The sequence below is a fragment of the Eurytemora carolleeae genome, unplaced genomic scaffold (assembly GCF_000591075.1).
Source record: "Eurytemora carolleeae unplaced genomic scaffold, Eaff_2.0 scaffold633, whole genome shotgun sequence".
NCBI classification, from domain to species: Eukaryota; Metazoa; Arthropoda; class Copepoda; order Calanoida; family Temoridae; genus Eurytemora; species Eurytemora carolleeae.
In genome coordinates, this window is record NW_019396519.1 from 70,846 (window position 1) to 91,240 (window position 20,395).

Below are 20,395 nucleotides of genomic sequence, written 5' to 3' on the forward strand. Positions count from 1 at the left end.
AGATCAGATTAAATGAAGAGATCAATACGAATGATCGAAGAAATGATCGGCCGTTTTTAGACCACTATACTATTTCGAACTTAAAATTCGGTGAGTTCAAATAATATAAGTTTAAATCATCAGATTGCAAAGATATAGGAGTAAGACCATTTTATTTTGTGGTAAAAACTTCGTTTCTTTGAAACACAAATTTATGATGACCTAATTCCAAAATTGAAAACTTTTTTTCAGATTTTGATTATTTAATTGATTATCTAATTGATTATCTAATTGATTATCTAATTGATTATCTAATTGATTATCTAATTAATTATCTAATTGATTATCTAATTGATTATCTAATATGCAAGATTAAAGCTAAATCATGAAACTAATCTATTCCAAGATTTCTCTACTTTTCTTCATTGCTGAAGGTAAAAAATTGTTTACTTAAGTTTATTTAAAAGTATTTTTTGTTACGAAAGTATATGAAAAATTATATTTGTACTGTAAAATATACGTTGTTTGCTCTTGTTTGTACTCATGTATTTTTAATATTATTTTATTTCAATTCAGCCCCTTTTTCAAAGCTACGCATGCATTTATACAGCAGAGAAAAGCAAAAAATGCACAAAATTTGTCCAGAAGAAGTTTTCAAAATTTTATTTACTCCGCAATTCCTTTAATATTCTTTATTTTATCTAATTCATGGTCTGTTGCATTACTTTAGTTGCGCCGTTATAAAACAATTACAGGATAATAGTGTTTACACACATTTTATTTTATATAAAACCAATTCTATAAAAATATTATATTATGTCTGGTAACATTAAAAGAAATATTTTTCTTTGCGTGTGGTATTTTCTACACGCTTATACATACATATTCATAACCAGATGTTTTTTAAAGGGACTGTAAGCATAATTTCATATGACCCTTCCTGCAAAGATGACAATGCCCTACTAACGGTATCCTTCAAATCTTTGTCTGATCAATTATGAATTAGTTATCAATGTTTATAATTTTAAAAACAGAAGCTAAATGGGTCAGAAAGTCGGATATTGAAAAAATGAAGTTTACAGGCTAAAATCAGTGACAAATGGTAAGAACATTTGATATTTTCCCTGAAAAAGTATTTTACACCATAAAAGTACAAATTTGACTTCAATAAACTTGTACACTGTACAAGATGTAGCACATATTTGCATAAATAAACGGCATGGTACAGTATGCATGGTACTGAAAGGAATGAAGTTCATTGCAACTAAGGATGTTTACATTCTTCTCAGAATTGCAGTACACTTTTTTGTAAACAAAGATTCAGGGGTTCTTGGTGTATGGTGTCTATGTACAGTGTATGGGTTCAGTACTGGTACCCCTGAACCCTGGTGTTTAACCTTGTCTATGTACAGTGTATGGGTACAGTGCTGGAGCCCCGGAACCCTGGAGTAAAACCTTGTTTACGGACAGTGCATGGGTACAGTACTGGAGCCCCGGAACCCGGATGTATAACATTGTTTATGTACAGTGTATGGGTACAGTACTGGAGCCCCGGAACCCTGATATATAACCTTGTTTATGTACAGTGTATGGGTACAGTACTGGAGCCCAGGAACCCTGATATATAACCTTGTTTATGTACAGTGTGTGGGTACAGTACTGGAGCCCCGGAACCCGGATGTATAACCTTGTGTAAGTACATTGTACTGTGTATGGGTACAGTACTGGCGATTCGGAACCCTGGTATATAACCTTGGTTATGTACAGTGTATGGGTACAGTACTGAAGCCCCGGAATCCTGGTGTTTAACCTCCTCTATGTAAAGTGTATGGGTACAGTACAAGGAGTATGAAATAAAAGGGAGATACAACTGACGCGGCCCGCCCAACCATATGATTATAAATGCTTTGCAGACGGTACTCCATTTGTATCAGAAATATTTGTCTGATGTACAATAACCGCGTTTACAATAACCCATTCTGAATATTTCTTATATGCATGCATAATCAAATAGATTATCAAGTACAATAGGTGGCAACAGAGAAATTAACCAATTATACACAACGTCACAAGTGTCAAATATAACAAGGAAAACAAAATTTTCTCACATTATTTGACATGTTTAATCAAGATTTAAAAACGTGTAAAAACAGAAAATAAAGAACACATAAAATTCATTTATTTTACTGTAAGATAGGTACTTTATTCTAAAATTATCACAATTATTAATAATTTTGTCGGACACAAAAACTAAACTGACACTTGTGACGTCAGAATACAATTTTACTGAGAGTGTACATATTCTACGTTGCCATCTATTGTACTAGAATCTATTTGTGCATTATCATATGGTAGGGAGGGCAGAGTCATTTGTATCTCCCTTCTATTTCATACACCTTGGTACAGTACTAGAGCTGCGGAACCCGGACATATAACCTTGTCTATGTAAAGTGTATGGGTACAGTACTAGAGCCTCGGAACCCTGGTTTATAACCTTGTCTATGTAAAGTGTATGGGTACAGTACTAGAGCCCCGGAACCCAGATATATAAACTTGTTTATGTACAGTGTATGGGTACAGTACTAGAGCCCTGGAACCTGGATGTATAACCTTGTTTATGTACAATGTATGGGTACAGTACTGGAGCCCCGGAACCTGGATGTATAACATTGTTTATGTACAATGTATGGGTACAGTACTGGAGCCCCGGAACCTGGATGTATAACATTGTTTATGTACAGTGTAAGGGTACAGTATTGGAGCCCCGGAACCCGGATGTATAACACTGTTTATGTAGTGTATGGATACAGTACTGGAGCCCCGGAACCCGGATGTATAACTTTGGAACCAGGGCATGGGAATCCACCCAGGAAACCATTAAATCATGGTACTAAAAATTTGTAAAATGGTTTTTTAACAAATTTTAATCCGTAAATTATTGATAAACCTGAAAAAAACATGTTTTTTGATAAAAGTTTGAGTATTGTCGATTCAAAATATTAGACAAAGCAAGAAAAACAAAGAAGTCACGAAAGGTAAACCTTTTTTTAAAAAAACAATCAAGGTAAATATATAATTCTAAATTTTAAAATTGTTTTTTCTAAACATTTACTTCTAAGTCGAATTCTGAGAGAATTGAAGAAATATGGAAAAATTAAACACCCAAAACTATCCATTAGCTATGCAAAAACTATCCATAAGCTATGCAAAAACTATCCATAAGCTATGCAAAAACGATCCATAAGCTATGCAAAAACGATCCATAAGCTATGCAAAGACGATCCATAAGCTATGCAAAAACGATCCATAAGCTATGCAAAAACGATCCATAAACTATGCAAAAAACGATTGTTGCGACGATCGTTCTGGGATAGTTTTTAAATTTTTTTTACGATTAGAAACATATCAAAGCTTAATAAAATCAAGTTTTAACAAGATGCAGTTTCAAATCTTGGAAATTTTAGTATTTTTTTTAACACAATGTGGAATAGGGTGACGATTTGTAAGACTTGAGTTATGATTTTAATTAGACTATTAAACATGAAACACAATAATTGTAAAATGTGCAGTGTACACAGACGCAATTCAAGTTGACTCAAGCTGGTCAAATTATCTGCTTTAAAATATCATCAAATGCGCATAATGTAGATCGTTTTTCTAAAGAGTGTACATAAAAAAGGGTTCCCACTTACGTTATGAATTCGATCTCTCAGTGGCAATAAAGTCTTGTGAATTCATTGATTAAAATGAAACTAGTCCAGGCAAAAAATGATTTAGTAGTAGATGTTTTTGGACATCTGGCACTCGGCATTGCAAATTGCAGATGGCTAGCTGGATATTAGACAGTAGAGACTATATCAACCTTCTACACTCTATCTGCGTTCATCTCCTTTTTTTCAGGGTTGGCAGGGCAGAGATTATACTGTTATCTTCATCTAGTTGGCTTTTATTCAAGTTGCTTGATTTTAAGGTTTCAGTCACTAATAAAATATCTTTATCACTTTATCTGGACACCTTATTTTTCTATGGATTGGGTCAGAAATAACAGAAATAAGGTTCCTTTCACTCCCTTCTAAATGCAGAGACAAATAGCGCCACGGATTCAAACTTCTTCTTTTGGCGAATATAAATAAAGACTTTATGATTAAAATTTTACACGCCATGACAATCTGTATCCGGCTTGAAAACCTTTTTGATACTTTAAGCATGCCGGCAAATAGAAACTGCTGAATGAAGCCACCTCTTGGACTTTTTAAGCCACTTTTTTGATGCACACTCCATCTTTGTTAAATGCAATTCCTTATTTGTATGTCTATGATTAATAGAAATATTCAGAGCTAAATATACGTAGATTTATATAAAACTAGAGATAAATGGTAGGTGGGAACCTTTTTTAAAGTACACCCTTTTATTTCACAGTTTTCTGGGTCTTTCTAAATGGTTTGTGGTTGCAAAATCGTATCAAATACCATATCATAATTTAAACTTTTCATCTAATATGCCTGTCCATTCGATCGTTTTCTCAATGTAGAATTTACATTTATATTGCTAAATTTGGTTTATTGATTTGTATTAGAGATAATCAAGAAAACCCCTACCATCTACAGGTAAATTAATTTTTAGCATTAAAAATGATCAACAAAATTTAAGTCTTCACTAAAAATTCGGTTAAAATAACAATTTCAAATGATATCTACAAAGATATAGATGTAAGTGTAATTTTTTTTTTAACTTTAACTTTTTACACAGCATTCAAGAGGTATTTACACTGAGATCAGTCAAAGGTTTGTACAGGGTACAGTTGTGAATCCAGGACTTACCTCTTTATATAGAAGATCTCCTGAAATTACGCTAACAGTCCCTTTCCTTCAATGATACAGTTTTGATTTATGAGAAAAAAAAGATTGAACATTTTCCTTTTTCTTTTTGTAGAAAGCGACAGATATTCTATAGAAAACTTCATTGAAATTTATAAAAATGATTACTCGCTTCAAACTCTAATTTTATAATCTAATATCTTTCCAACCTGATGTTTTTTTCCAGATCAAAAAGTCTTGTATCTTTAGATTGCACAGAGTAGTTAGTTTCCTAATAATAGGTTCTCTTTAAGGCAAAGATAATATATATATAGATACGCAGGCAGGTATAAATTTTGAGGTCTTGAGAAAATGTGCTATCAGCACCATCTCTGTCGTACGCATGGCATTTTATCCTCTGGATTGTTGCTAATTTATCACTTTGTTTATGCGTGATAACACTAAATGCGTACTATAGTATCAACAATGTATACTGCATATTGTACTTAATGAAACAAATTAATCAATGCAAATAAAACTGAGGTAGGAATTTGACTAGACAAAGTTTAAATGTGCAAGTTGTACTGAATGGCATACGTAAATTAACGCAATTTAAATAAAAATTATGACTATAAAAGTACATCGAGTCTAGGACAAATTACAACTGATCTGATCATAACATAAGCAAAACGCGTACTGTATGTTTGTGTTACCTTGAAATTTAATTTTATTGGTCAAACAGGTCCAGATAGCAACACTTGAACTATACAGGATGCAATACGCGTACTGTATGTTTATATAACACAAATGCGTATTTCCTACAGATAGCAGCAAGGGGAGAAAGGAATATAGAAAGTAATCAATTTGCTATAGATGTCTCTCCTTGCACATTTTCTCAGAGGTTCAAAAATTAGTTGTCTGCTACAAGCAATTTAGGAAGGAGGTTTATACCTGCCTGCATATCTATATATATATTATCTTTGCTTTAAGGTTAAAGAACTAGGAACTAGGCTTGAAATAATATTAAAAGGGAGCGGATGGTTGATTGTTGAAACGTTTAGAGGATTTATTATTCAGGTAATTATATCCTATTTCAAATTTATTCACAGCAATAAGTAAATTTGGAATAGTCCTAGTAGAACCCACTTTGATGCTTGGGGAACCTGAAGTAGAACCACGTGAACGTTTTTAGCTTGGTTGAAAATTCTATCTTGAGTAGGTTGACTTTTCTAGTGACAGTTTATTTTTCAGGCAAAGCTGGGTTCCCGAATTAGCTGAACAAATATATTCAAATTGACATGTACTGTATTCTGTACCTAAGCGCCAAAAAATTCACAAAAAAGTTTTCGGAAATAAAGTCCTAAATTTTGGCGTTTAAAAAGCCCTGTCCCAAAAAAAGTTCTTCAAATCAAAAGTCTCTTGATATCCTACGATTTAGGGGGGAAAAACTCGGACTTTGTTACAAAGATTTGTACTGTTACAAATGTTTTTGTATTTGCTTGTTACAAGGTTCGCCAGAACTCAGATGATGCAATAATTGGCAGCTTTGACATCAATTCAAGTTCATCAGCTCAGTATGGAGCTTGCTCTTTACCTCAGGTTTGACATAATTTATATTTTCCCTTACTTTAAGGGAAAGACTAATTAAGATTCACTTGATACCAATAAAGCATTTTTATTGTCATTAAATAATTGTAAAAAAGGTTTCTTCTGCTGACCATCCCATCCGGTGAAATTAAACAGATCTTACCTAGAAATTATGCAAGTAAATGGTATCAAATGAATCCTAAAATGTTTCTCTAGTTTACTGCACTCAAATATGTAACCTAGCCAGTCTCTCCCTTTAAATAGTAATTTAACTATGTTTAGAATACTGTTACTCATCTTAGTTCTGATGACAAGACTTCAGTGAGTGTAATTTGGAACTCTCCGAGAAATTTCCATGGTCAGGTATATTGAAGGATTTAAAAAAAAAATATTGAAAAATGTATTATTTACTCTCAGAAACTGGAAATAAAAATCCTCAAGGGATTCAATTTAAATTGTCAAGGAATCAACATTCCTTTTTAAAAAGCTGGTTTTAACATGGACCTGCAGTAAGTTTTTAGATTAGCAGAAATTACTGAAAATTTGTGCAATGAACAACTTTCAAAAACTTAAGGTTGCTCAAAAATTTCTTTTAATATTAACAAAAAATATGTTGCTTTTAATTAATTATCAAAAAAATGGTATGATCAATTCCCTTCCAAGGTTGATCACCATTTGTATCAACTTATAACTTTGTGAGAGGTTTGACAATTATTTTCTTGTTAAAATATTTTCAAATGCAGGTTTATGTTACAGCATCGGTGGTACAAGACTACAATAACTACTGGGTCGATTTCAGGCAATGGAGCAGTTACAAATAATTTGGTTTTTCAAATTATGAGTAATGGACCAACTACAGTGAGACCCATAAAGCTCTGGAATAGAAAGACGATATTTAAGCAATCTTCTGAGTATTTGATGCTGGTTTTAAGCAAATAGTTTCAGTAGCGTAAAAACCCAACTTATTCTGTTTTAATTGCACACTTGCTGTATTTGATGTTTGTTGAAACTATATGATATTGATCCTTTAGTCTAACGGTCGTCTTCTCATTCCCCAGTTTAATGGGTTTCAAGCTGTAACAGCCTTAAAAACATCAATGACAAGATCAGCACAGTCTGATATGTGAAGAAAAATATGTAAATGCATTTAAAGAATTAAATTTTCTTACTTCAATTCTCACTGGAAAATTTATTTTAGAATTTTCACTAAAGGAATTGAGTTTTTGCCACAAACTCTGATTTTTTAATCCTTATATCTTTGCAACACAATGGCGCAGACCTTAGATATTTAAAACTATGAATTCTGTTAGATCAAATATTCTAAGTTTACACCATCAAATTGAAAAAATGTAGGAATTAGAAAATTTGGGTTTGTAAAAAAAAACTCAATTCCTTTGGAAACATGAATGATTTTTCAGAATTTCTAGTTAAATAATATCCGAAAGGGGGAAAACTCTTTTGATGTTAATTTTTTTTCTTGAGAGCATCAAAAATCAGTACTTCAGCTTTTAAGCTTTAATCTCGCGTGATCAATTGACCATTTCACACAGATCAGATATCATTGATATTAAAAAGACAACAGAGCCAGAACCAGAACCAGAACCAGAACAAGAAACAGAACCAGAACCTGAACCTGAAACAGATGAAAGAGCTAAGCTGGAATCCAAAATTAAACCAAAACATGTCATTTATGATGGTTGCTTTGAAACAAAGGTATAATTAAGCATAAAATTTCCTGATAAATTGTTAATCTGGAATGTTTGATCTCTATATCAAATGTGGGCACTTTTATAGTTGAGATTGAATGCTTGATCCTTCAATTAAAACTTTCCCCACAGATCAAAGAGAAATTAAATTAATCTGCATAAGATGGAGATTAATGCTTGATTCAAAACACAAAAGTTTTGTCATCCTTTTTAATCTGAAACTTTAAACTACAAGTTGAAACTTTTTTTTAAATTAAAACTTTAAATTTTAAAACAAGTGTTTTTAGGCTTTTTTGCCTACTAAATATCGTTAAAATCTAGTAGATACAATACCAACAAATGGNACGGAATATTCGAAAATGTGCTCGGTCTCCTTTTCAAATATTTTTAATAAAGTTAAAATTATAATTTTATTTTTTACGTTTTATTATACGACAGTATAGATAAAATTTCACATTTTCAATGAAAGAATTGAGTATTTTTAAAACTAAAAGACGAAACAAAGATTTAAAATATTTTCGAAAATCTTTTGAAAAGGGACTGATTATATTTCGAGTACATTTTAAAGGTTAAAACGGCATTTTAGAGAGAAATGTTTCATCTACGACTCCCCATACCAACTTGAAGCACTTTTGAACAAAAACAATGATGTTCAGTAGGCTAGTAGGCTAAACACCCTGTATGTATATTATTGATGGAATACTTGACTCTGATTCAAGTAACATTTCCATGCAGAAATGACAATGCCCAAATCACAACGATACCCTTAAAAGCTTTGTCTGATCAAGTATGCATTAGATGTCAATATTATAATTTTGAAAACAGAGTATTTTCAGTTGTGATTTTTCCTAAAATCTGCAGGAATTATCAGAATTTGAACCTAGAAAAACGATAGTAAATTCCGCATTATTAATCAGATGAATTCAAAGGGTACCGTTTGTGAATCGAGTATTGCCAGCTTTGCATGAAGAGTCACATGGAATTACAAAGAATAAAAATTGTATAGGGCTGCTTCGGATATCCTGCTCTATGTGAGGTAACTGAGGACTGCCAAGTTGTTGCATCATGGAGGCAGGTAACAACAACAACAACAACAACAACAAACAGTCTAAAGAAATGTGTTGTTAGAGATTTTTAATTGTAGAATAAGAGAGAATGGGGGCGTTCGGTTTTTTAAATTTATTCGTTATCGTTCAATGTTTCATTTTTTTCAGTCGTAGAACAAATTTTAATTTTTTCTTTTTCAGAATTATTATCCAATTTCCATCTATTTCGTTATTTTTCTAACTGAACGAACAATTGTTCAGTAAAATTGTTCGTTAAATGAAATTGTTTGCTCGGTAAAAGATCATGTTTTCCAAAGGTTGTTATAAAAAATCGTTCATTCAGGAAAATAAATGATTGCTTTTTAAAAAGTTTGTCAGAAAAAAATCGTTCATTCGAAGTAAAATACGTTAGTTTTTTTTAAGTTCGTTCAAGATAATTGTTCGTCTAGTAAAAAAAAAACAATATAGTTGTTTTAAAGTTTGTTAGAAACATTTTTGTGTTCAGTAAAAAACTGTTTATTTTTTCAAGCTTGTTAGAATGACCGATTTAGATATTGTTCATTAATGGTCTGATTCTTCCAGAAAATGTGAATAATAAAAAACGATTGTTTACTAATTTCTCTCAACGATACATTTGGTTCCTTCATAATCTTTCATTTTTCGTTCACAAAAAATTTCGTTCATTTTTAAAAATATAGTTCATTTACAAAAACGATGCCCATCTCTAGAGTGCATGTACAAACATGATCAAATAAAAGGTTATTCAAATACAGGGTGTCCCACGAAACATGACAATAGCAAGACGACTTGAAAGTCGTCTTTGGTATTTGAATTTATTTTTGACATTTAGTCTTCTATCTACTTTAACATGTATGATTCTTGAAACAATTATCACATAATTCTCCTAGCCCTGGCATTTCCAAAAAGTGGTCTGCACAGGGTTCAGTCATGTGTTTGATGTCTATTCAGAACCAATAGAAATAGTATGGCGGTAACATCTATCTTTCTATCTATCCCATTATCCAATCAGAGTTATGAATCCTTTAATCAGCGCTATCAGTAAATGGAATTATTTACTTCTACTGAAACAATAGTATGTATATGTCCATGTATTTTATGTACTATTTCTAGACTGAAGGAAGTGTTAAACTGGAAGCTAGTTGGAATACAGGAACAGGTTCAGGTGAACTACTGCTGTACAGTGTAACTAATTAACAGTTTTACTCCGCACATAGGTTACTTAATCTCTGGGCAAAATTAGTCATTGAAAAGTCATAAGAATTAAGATTTAAATTGATGCATTTTGAATGTGATCATCTGCTGGCATTATGCACGCAGAACACTATAGGCTTTCAGGGCGCATTGCACAAATCGCACCCATCTTCTATTTCAACTTTTAACATTATCTTTTTGTACAATATAAAACAATAACAAAAAAGTTCGTAGGTTTAAAAATATTTAAACGTAAATTTTCAAAAAGTGAGATTCTTTGTAGACAATTTTTTGTAATTTTAAGCATCCATAAAACCTTCCCTGGTGTCATGTGAGTTGCCTCAAAAAATGTGTACCCGTCCGGTTCAGCTGTTTTGACTTGTATTCGATACAAACGGACAGACAAAAAAGTGTATATATGATACAAGCATAAGAAGCCTATATTTGTTTTGCATGATTGTCTTGGTTGTGTTTCTAACCCGAACCCTGACTGCATTATATCCATATGTTCTAAATGTTTTAAATCCTTTTTACACAGCTTTTTTTAATAGTTTAAGTTAAATATTATATAATCTAATGTATTAATGAGCTAGGTAATCAATTTCATAAGACATATATTTTTCTTCAAACAGAGTAGTCAAGAATTTACCCATTTTTTGTGTAAACCTTTGATATTTTTGATCTAACAGAATTATTAGTTTGAAATATATAAGGTCTAAGACATTGGGTTGCAAAGATATATATGGATGAGAACATCAAAGTTTGTTGCAAAAACACAATTCCTTTGTCATTTTGATATTATAGATAAAGGTGTTGGTCGGAGTAATTACCAGTTACCTGTCCATCAAGGGGTCAGCCTACAAGAAACCAGTTTATTAGATGGACAAATAAGCTATTGCAAGGAACCAAAGCTAATAATGTTTTTTTTTTCATTTTTAAGTTTTAAATTTTCATATTTTGATATTAAAGAGACTGTATGTCGTCATTTAATGCTACCCTCCATTTAAAGAGTGGCTTGATTTCCAACGGTACCCTAAAAACCTTTGAAAGATCAAGAATGAAGGAATGAGATATTCATGTTTATAACTTTGAAAATTGATTGGTACTCTTGTAGCTTCTTTGAAAAATACACCTATCTATTTTTGATACCTTTGTTTCGATGGAGATAATTGTTGGAATTCGGACATGGCCCTCTTTAAACACTTTTAATTTCAATAAGATATATGAATATCATTTATTCTCAGAAAAATTAGAACCAAGTAAATTTATTTGTTCAAAAATCCCAAGGGGGTTTAAATTTCTGTTTTTAATTTTTCTGAGAGTGAATGACATCAGTAAAGAGCTGATTTTCGCCTGGGCCTGCATAAATAAGCTCTAAGATTAACAGAGGCCGAATTTAAAGAATTTGATCCGCGTCAAAAATTTAAGACGGAGCTTAAACATGGTTGGTTCCTCTTGAAATTGTATTCAGTGGTTCGAGATTTGAGCCGGCGCTCAATTGGAACCGGTTTTTGGGGGTTCAGAGACGCGGTTTAAATTCTCCGAATTCTGCATCAAGATTCCATGAAAGTTGTTCCATACCAAAAAACCAGGAACCTGCATTTTAATAAGCTTTGTTGATAAGATTGAAGCGGAGAACGTTCAGGTTGGGTTTACTCCAGTTCCTGAACCATCCAAACAGTTCTTCTTTGATCTGGAAAAGTAAGTTAACAATTTTAAGAAAAAATTATATTGTGCTTTTTTGTACCTTACTGACAAATGACAATATAACTTGTTAAATTTCCAACATTTAAAAACTTTATTCGTAAAACTTTTCTTCAATAAACCATTTTACAAATGTTATCCATATATAAAAAAATACAAGGGAAAAGCTATCAACAAACCAACGATTTAAAACGATGGGTTTTTGCAAACATCATCTCTGAGGGTCATGTAGGTTGTGATTGAAGTATTTAAGTATTTCCTTTGAGCTCGCTTTGTTCTCGAAATGAACACCTTTCTGTCTTTCTTAAAGGGTAACTTTATTTTGGATTTTTTGGTTTTTTTCCTAACCAAATAAGTCAATAAAGAGGATAATACCAGTTCAGTAGATCAGGTGAAAAAAAAATATTCTACTAAAAATTCCACAATTTGAGTTAATTTTCCACCTCAAAAAAAATGTTTGTAATTGATTATATTTGATATTTATGGATATTTTCTTGTTTAGAAACAATTACCACATTCTGTTAGCAAGTGGGGCGTACACAGGGAAACTAAACTTCCATGAGAAAAGATATATTACATCAAGTAAACCAGTCAGTTTCCAGGTTAATCGTATTCAAAAACAAGATTAAATACATAAATACATTTTCCTTAAAGGATCGAATTGAATAACATTTTATTCTAAAATAATTATGCATGGAATAAATCAATTTTTTATTTATACCCTTAAAATTATATATATATATATTTATTTCAGTTTTTAACTTCACATTTTTTATTAAAAAAGAATTATACTAAACATAATGTTTCACGCCTATCATGACGATCCTCAGTAGTTACAATTCTTTGAAAGAGGATTTGAAATCATTAATTTTTTATCAAATGATAATCTTTTTAAATGTGTTTAGTCAAATTCACAGTTGCGGAATAGGTCGCGTTTCTTGATTCAAATACATGGATCTGGAATGGTTGTGGCTTGGTTAGGATTTGCTGGGATAGGGATCATAATGGCGAGGTAGTTTTTATTTATTTTCATTGTTTATTTTTCAAAATCTGTTTATTAAAGCANCCCCCCCCTGAAGTTTTTTTTACATAACTGAAAAAGTATTGGTCTGAGGCTGTTGAAATTTTCTGACTTTTCCTAAATACCCAAAAATAATAAAAAAATTACACATCAGGCTATTTAAAATTTTGCACAAATTTTTGCATATTTGAAATGGCATGGTCAATGGCTTTTCAAAAATGTTTATTTTTTCACTTTTTGGACAATATTTTTGCAAACATTTCATTTCTACTTTATGATTGGATTTTGCAAATAAATTTAAATTTTTGCTGATTTGCAAATTTTTTTGGCAGATTCTAAAAAGTAGAGCACAAGAGCTTTCCAATGATGTATTTTTTGTCATATTTAGACATCAAACATGGGGTTTAAAGGGGGGTAAAATTTACCCACCAGCCAACATATTCTGGTTTTCAAGTACCCCAGCAGGGATAAGGTTAAGGCAAAAAAATGTTGTCTTGAATTTACTAAAAAATAATATTTCTATGACTACTACTCTTAATTGATCAAATAGAGCACTTTTAAGTACATTCAACTACATAATCGATTAGCTTTGTTTTCGAAAGTGCTAGTAAGGATGGGAAACATTCTGTTAATAACGGAAACAAAAAAGGGAAATAAAAAAAACTAACGAACGTGTTTTAAAATACAGCCGATTTTTGTTCATTTTTCTGTTTAAAATTGCATATAGTTAATCGAAAATAACAAAAAATTCAGTGTTTTATGTTTTTTTCATGTTGGAATATTTTTAAATGTCAAGAGTCGTTTCCTAAGTTTTTTTTACATATTTACATGGCAACGTTAAAAATTTCTGAACATAACACTGTTAAAAACATTGAGATCATTAACGAAAGATACAAAATACTGTTAAAAAACTTAACGTTCAGTTCTCAAAGCTACCTCACAAGTTCTGTTATTTTTATTAACCGGTAGCAAAATGTTGACTAAATTCTGAACGTACTGCAAGTCCTAGTTTTTTGCATAAAACGACAGGATTTGAATAGAATTTATATTTCAATTATTTTTAGATATTTTAAAGATACATGGATGAGAGGAGATTGTTGTGGCTTGGCACAGGAAAATTAGAAAATCTTTCGATAAAATTTGATTTAACGTCACAAATCCACATTAAATAATAAAAACCTAAGAATGATTAGGTTGGAGAGGAGCGCCGACCCTTACTTTATCCAACGACGGGTTGTCCTTTAACAATATAGTAGTCGTCGTTTATATCAATACAATGAAGACGACTTTAAATTTAATTTTTTTTATTTCTACCAAGCTTTCAAACAGCATGGATAATGGATATACATAAACATTGAAACAAAGAGAAGCTGTGAATTAACAGCTTCTCTTTGTATATAATTGTAAATATAAAAACTGACAAAATCTTGTTAGCAAGGGAAACTTAGTTAGAAATGTCGTCATTGCATTGTATTGATCTAACGCTGATCACTGTAGTAATAGTATAATAGTAATAGTAATAGTAAACATGTGATTTGTTCGCTAACATTTGTTCAATTTTGATTTTTTGATGAAACTACAGTGGTTTCTATGGCACAGGTTCCTCATGATGTCAACCTGGGGGCTTACAGTTGCCGCTTTCATTTGTATTGGTAAATATCTTATTTGTATTGGTAAATATTTCATTTGTACTGGTAAATATTTCATTTGTATTGATAAATATTTAATTTTTATGGGTAAATATTTCATTTGGTAGCTATTTTATTTATTTATTATTATTTTATTTAAAGTTAACTTGATAATTAATTACTTGAATAATGTTTGCATAGATATTAACTTCTAGTCTGTAATCTGAAACTGAAGAAAATGCATAGTTTTCTCAATGGTTAGGATCCGGATCCGGATCCGGATCCATTGAATCCGCAACATGTTGGCTCCCTGGATATCTGGATCCGGATCCATTGAATCCGCAACATGTTGGCTCCCTGGATATCTGGATCCGGATCCATTGAATCCGCAACATGTTGGCTCCCTGGATATCTGGATCCGGATCCATTGAATCCGCAACATGTTGGCTCCCTGGATATCTGGATCCGGATCCATTGCATCAGCAACATGTTGGCTCCCTGTATATCTGGATCCGGAATATATTTTAGTTGTAGATGTTGGGGGCTTTGATTACTCTCTACCATATAATAACCCACATCCCTTCTTAGGCCTCTTGGTCCTTGCATTAGGTAACTTGACTTTTTAAAAATTTGACTCTTTTTTAACACTTCATAAACCTTATATCTTGTCTTGCATGCAAAATGTTTAAATTATGTCCTTTGGCACATTCTTAAGTTTTTTTTATTCATCTAAGGTTGTTTCATTAAATATTTAATACATTTATTATCTTTTTTATGTGTTAGGTGCTTTCCCAAGGGCAACCCTCCAGGGTTTTATCCAAAGGGGCAACTTTCCAAATGAGCAATTTCTAGAATTTACATTTAAGGTTAGGTTAGACCTTCTGAGAAGCCGCAAGCTGCAGGGGCCGAGCGCTGTAGCTAGGATGGGCAAGGGGCCGAAAAGACTTGGAAGTTGCCGCTTCTAAAAATTGTACATTTGGGACGTTGTTCCTTGGGATAATAACCTAGCCTTGGGAAGTTGCCGCTTGGGAAAATGCCTTTAGGAAAGTACCAAACATCTTTATTTAGTGTCTATTCAACCGTTGGTTGCCTTGTTTCGTCCCTCTGCAGATACCTCCTATAGATGGGTCTTCAATTGGGCGCATTGGTTTATTGGTAACTCTACTCATGTTATAGGTAATCCACATTCAAATCCGTTCAATGACGGTACAAGAAATATGCTCACTGACGGTACATGAAATATGCTCACTGACGGTACATGAAATATGCTCACTGACGGTACAAGAAATATGCTCACTGACGGTACAAGAAATATGCTCACTGACGGTACATGAAATATGCTCACTGACGGTACAAGAAACTGCGAAATGACGGTACAAGAAATATGCTAAATGACTGTACAAGAAATATGCTAAATGACGATATTAGAAATATGCTAAATGACGGTACAAGAAATATGCTAAATGACGGTACAAGAAATATGCTAAATGACTGTACAAGAAATATGCTAAATGACGATATTAGAAATATGCTAAATGACGATATTAGAAATATGCTAAATGACTATATTAGAAATATGTTAAGACGGTACAAGAAATATACAGAAACTCAAATTTTAAATATTAGTAATGATGAAAACTTCAATTTTTCTTTTTTTAAATTAATGGGTTGCGCAAATTACGCAAAAACATTAACTTGGAATAAAACTTTTTCAGCCATTTTAACAATGTTTTTCGCGATTGGTCTGCCCAAGGCTGGTTTACCGACTGAGGTTACCTGGATGCTCGTGTTTTATGTAGGATGGTAAGTTTTTATCCAAAACATTAAAAAAGTAAATATAAAAATGGAATTTTAAACAACAGTTTAACTTTCAATATCAAATATCAAATATCAAATACTTGAAAACCCAGCTTTGCCCGGATACTAAAACCTTTCTCAAGATAAGTAAACCTACTTAACTTAGAATTCATAAACCATGTACTATAGTACATTTATATGGTTTTAATGAGTTCCCAAATCAAAATTTGAGGCAATTCGGTCCGGGGGTTCATAAGTTATGATCGGACATACTTAAAGAGACAAACAAAGATGATAGTTCATGAAACCCTGGACCGATTTGCCTCAAATTTTAAATTTGGAACTCCTTATAACTGGTAATGTTCTTAAATTCAAGTTTATTGTGTTGATTTTAATAGGGATAATTTAGTTTCCAGGCAAAGCTGGGTTCCCAAGGTAGTTAAACAACTTAAATATATAATAAGAAGAAAATACTTTACAAGAATCTTTCAAGTTTATGTCACGAAATAGCTTCAGATAAAAATTAAATAAGATTTGAAAAGGATTTTTTTTCTGCAACTTCTAATAAAAAATGTTCACACATCTATATTTTTGTTTAATAATTTAAGTTTTTCTTGAGGTATTTAGTGACTCATGTTGTTCTTTCGCTGAATATCTGCTGGGCCGACAACCTTCCCTCATCACGCAGTCAAATTTATCCTCTTTCAGGTCAGCACATCTAACAACTCAGTTTAAATTATCTAATCCCTATAGCTTTGCAACCTGTAGGTGTAAATGTAATCCTTTGATATTTTAAACGCAGACTATGTAATCGAACAAGTTGGAAATATCAAAGGTCTAATACATCGGGTTTAAAAGATATAGGGATTAAAAAATCATGATAAAATGATTTTTGATTTACCTGATATAATTTCCAACAGCATTTCAAAACCCCATAAAAAAGGATAAGATTTAGTTTTTAAAATGGTTTGGGCACATCAACTTAACTCTATATATTAAATTTATTCATAGTATAAACTTTTAAATGAAGGGTTTATAGGGACTGTACGCGGAATTTCAGACTTCAGAATATGTTATTTTCAAGGCCGGAAAATAAAGTGTTAATCTCCAAAAAATATATTTTTTTAACTTTTCAATCAATTCTTTATCTTTGATCGATCAATTCATCAGCTAAAGCTATTGTGTCTTCGCCACGAACTCTTATTTTCTATCAAATGTCGTGATCGAGTAATCTAAAGTTTACACCATCAGGTTGCAAAGATGTAGGGACTAAAAAATCATAGTTTGTTGCAAAGACTCAATTCCTTTGTTATTATATATTTTTCAATTAGATATTTTATCAACTGATTGGTTGATTGGTTGGTTGATTGTTTGATTGGCTGATTGTTTGATTGTTTGGTTGATTAATTAATTGATGTATTATTATTGTTAGGGCGTGGATCAGCTGAGATTGGTATTCTAGAAGAAAATGTTTATCTAGAGAAGGATAAACCTGGATCAGGGTGCAGAATATTTTGTTTAGCTCTACATCTTGTCATAGGAACTTCTCATACATTTTTACAATTTTGAAAGTGCAAGAGTTTTTTTTAAAGTTAAACCTTTTTGCAAAAGGAATTGAGTTTTTATAACAACCTCAAATTTTGTATATGCGTATCTGTGATTATTTGATCTTAAAGAAATTATAGTATCAAATATCTAAGGTCTGCGACAAAGCAAAGATAAAGTGGATAAAAAATCAGAGTTTGTGGTAAAGACTAATTTCCTTTGTTTACACTTTAATTGAAAACATAAACATTTTTGTAAAGCTATTAATATCAAACATTTGCTATTATTTACCTTGCTAAAGGAACTGCTGTCGGAAATTTAAGTGACCCTCTATTTTAAGAGTGGCATTTCCGATTTATAATGCTACTCTCGAAACCTTAATTTGATCAACAATGAGGCTCATTTTTTCAGGCTTAAAATTAGTCTAATTTTGATAATTTCTCAAACGTTTCTTTACTTCAGAGAGAATGTAGAAACCACAAAATATTCAGTTTTGCACAAAAAAAAAAACAATTTATACTTGATAAGACATTAACCTTTCAGGGTTACCGTTGTGAATCGAAAAGCCACTCTGTCAATGGAGAGTCACTTAAAAATACGTTTACATTCCCTTTAACCATTTTCTTGTATGAGATGTTTATGTATTGTAGTGGTGGTAATTATCCTTCTAATAGTTTATGCTGTTATAATGGCACCTGACAATATGCTTCTGGAGTTAGGACTTATCCATCAACAAGTTTAGATACTTCAAGACTTATTCATCAAGAAGTTTAGATGCTTCAGGACTTATTCGTCAACAAGTTTAGATACTTCAGGACCTATTCATCAACAAGTTTAGATACTTTAGGACTTATCCATCAACAAGTTTAGATACTTCAGGACTTATTCATCAACAATTTTAAATACTTCAGAACTTATCCATCAACAAGTTTAGATACTTCAGGACTTATCCATCAAAAAGTTTAGATACTTCAGAACTTATCCATTAACAAGTTCAGATGCTTCAGGACTTATTTATTAAAAAGTTTAGATACTTCAGGACTTATTCATCAACAAGTTTAGATACTTCAGAACTTATTCATCAACAAGTTCAGATATTTCAGGACTTATTCATCAACAAGTTTAGATACTTCAGGACTTATCCATCAACAAGTTTAGATACTTCAGAACTTATCCATTAACAAGTTCAGATGCTTCAGGACTTATTCATTAAAAAGTTTAGATACTTCAGAACTTATTCATCAACGAGTTTAGATACTTCAGAACTTATTCATCAACAAGTTTAGATACTTCAGAACTTATCCATCAACAAGATTGTTCAATAAACCATACTTCGTAAAACCAATTTGAACTATTATTTATATTTATTTAACAAATATATATTTATTAATATTATTCATGCACTGCTGAAGAAAAAAATAGGAATATTAAATTATCATGTAATAATCCAGAAAGTTTAAACATTTTTGTATATTTGCAATAGCATTTTCAATCTACTTTGCCTGCAGGGCACTTGGTGCCTTTCTTCTATATAGCAACATTTTTTGACATTTTTCTTCTCAATTGTAAAACTCAAAATTTTGCCGATTTTGTCAAGGCCAAATTTTACTCTGCCCATCCGTTGGGCCCTATCCGTTTACCAGTTTTTACGTTCATTGGATACAAACACACAGAAAGTGCTGTAGATCTATTTATATCGTTTTTAGATAAAAGTTAATGAAACTTGGAAGAATTCACTTTTTTTGTTTTACTATACTAAATTTGTACACACAGACAAGCAAGCCCACAGATTTCTTTGTCGAGCTGTAACTTGCTTTGACTCTGACTATGATTTGAGATCATAGCTACAAGGTTAGATTTCAGAACATAGTCAAAGCTCATTCATAAGTCAACATTTTGAGATTGGATTTAGTATGATTTCAGATCTAGTCAAAGTACAAGCTGTAATTTGTTTTATGAATCCAATCTAAGCTGCTCTGACTATGATTTGATGACAGCTGGTCTTCCTATCTGACAGCAAAAAATAAAATTTAGTGGGGCATTCATATTGTCTCGACCCCTTTAAAAAGTCGTCTTTGATTTTTGGCCTTAAAATTGTAAAATGATTGATAAATTAGATACAGAGCGTCCCATATCATATTAGACTTTCTCCAATCTTTAACGCCAAAATACACATATAATACTCGAAAAATCTAGCATTTTCTGCAAGAAAAAAATTCTATTAGCCTTATTAAATTTTTCAAAATGATTCATCTTCTGAAATTTTCTGATTTGTCCCCTAAATCGTAATTTAGACCCATTGACGCGGTCTAAATTGATGTGGGACACCTTGTAGATGGATAGACTAATAAAAACATAGATAGATAGATAGAGA

The 20,395-nt window shown here is 31.8% G+C and overlaps 2 protein-coding genes across 2 annotated transcripts; both read left to right on the forward strand.

The window, feature by feature from the left end:
• The first annotated feature begins 270 nt into the window (after nucleotides 1-270).
• Nucleotides 271-9,289, forward strand: LOC111704778 (putative defense protein 3). The gene is made up of 9 exons (XM_023477125.1): nucleotides 271-413; nucleotides 2,777-2,849; nucleotides 4,556-4,586; nucleotides 5,766-5,852; nucleotides 6,285-6,374; nucleotides 6,645-6,725; nucleotides 7,106-7,161; nucleotides 7,913-8,075; nucleotides 9,075-9,289. Exons 1-9 carry the CDS (start codon nucleotides 365-367, stop codon nucleotides 9,204-9,206), a joined length of 762 nt encoding a protein of 253 aa, XP_023332893.1. The 5' UTR covers nucleotides 271-364; the 3' UTR covers nucleotides 9,207-9,289.
• Nucleotides 9,290-11,133: 1,844 nt separating this feature from the next.
• On the forward strand, nucleotides 11,134-19,416 carry LOC111704764 (putative ferric-chelate reductase 1 homolog). Its single transcript, XM_023477101.1, has 12 exons — nucleotides 11,134-11,228; nucleotides 11,951-12,027; nucleotides 12,533-12,632; nucleotides 12,936-13,042; nucleotides 14,116-14,164; nucleotides 14,634-14,703; nucleotides 15,208-15,288; nucleotides 15,748-15,855; nucleotides 16,395-16,482; nucleotides 17,096-17,184; nucleotides 17,909-18,016; nucleotides 18,672-19,416. Exons 4-12 carry the CDS (start codon nucleotides 12,993-12,995, stop codon nucleotides 18,761-18,763), a joined length of 735 nt encoding a protein of 244 aa, XP_023332869.1. The 5' UTR covers nucleotides 11,134-11,228; nucleotides 11,951-12,027; nucleotides 12,533-12,632; nucleotides 12,936-12,992; the 3' UTR covers nucleotides 18,764-19,416.
• The last annotated feature ends 979 nt before the right edge of the window (nucleotides 19,417-20,395 follow it).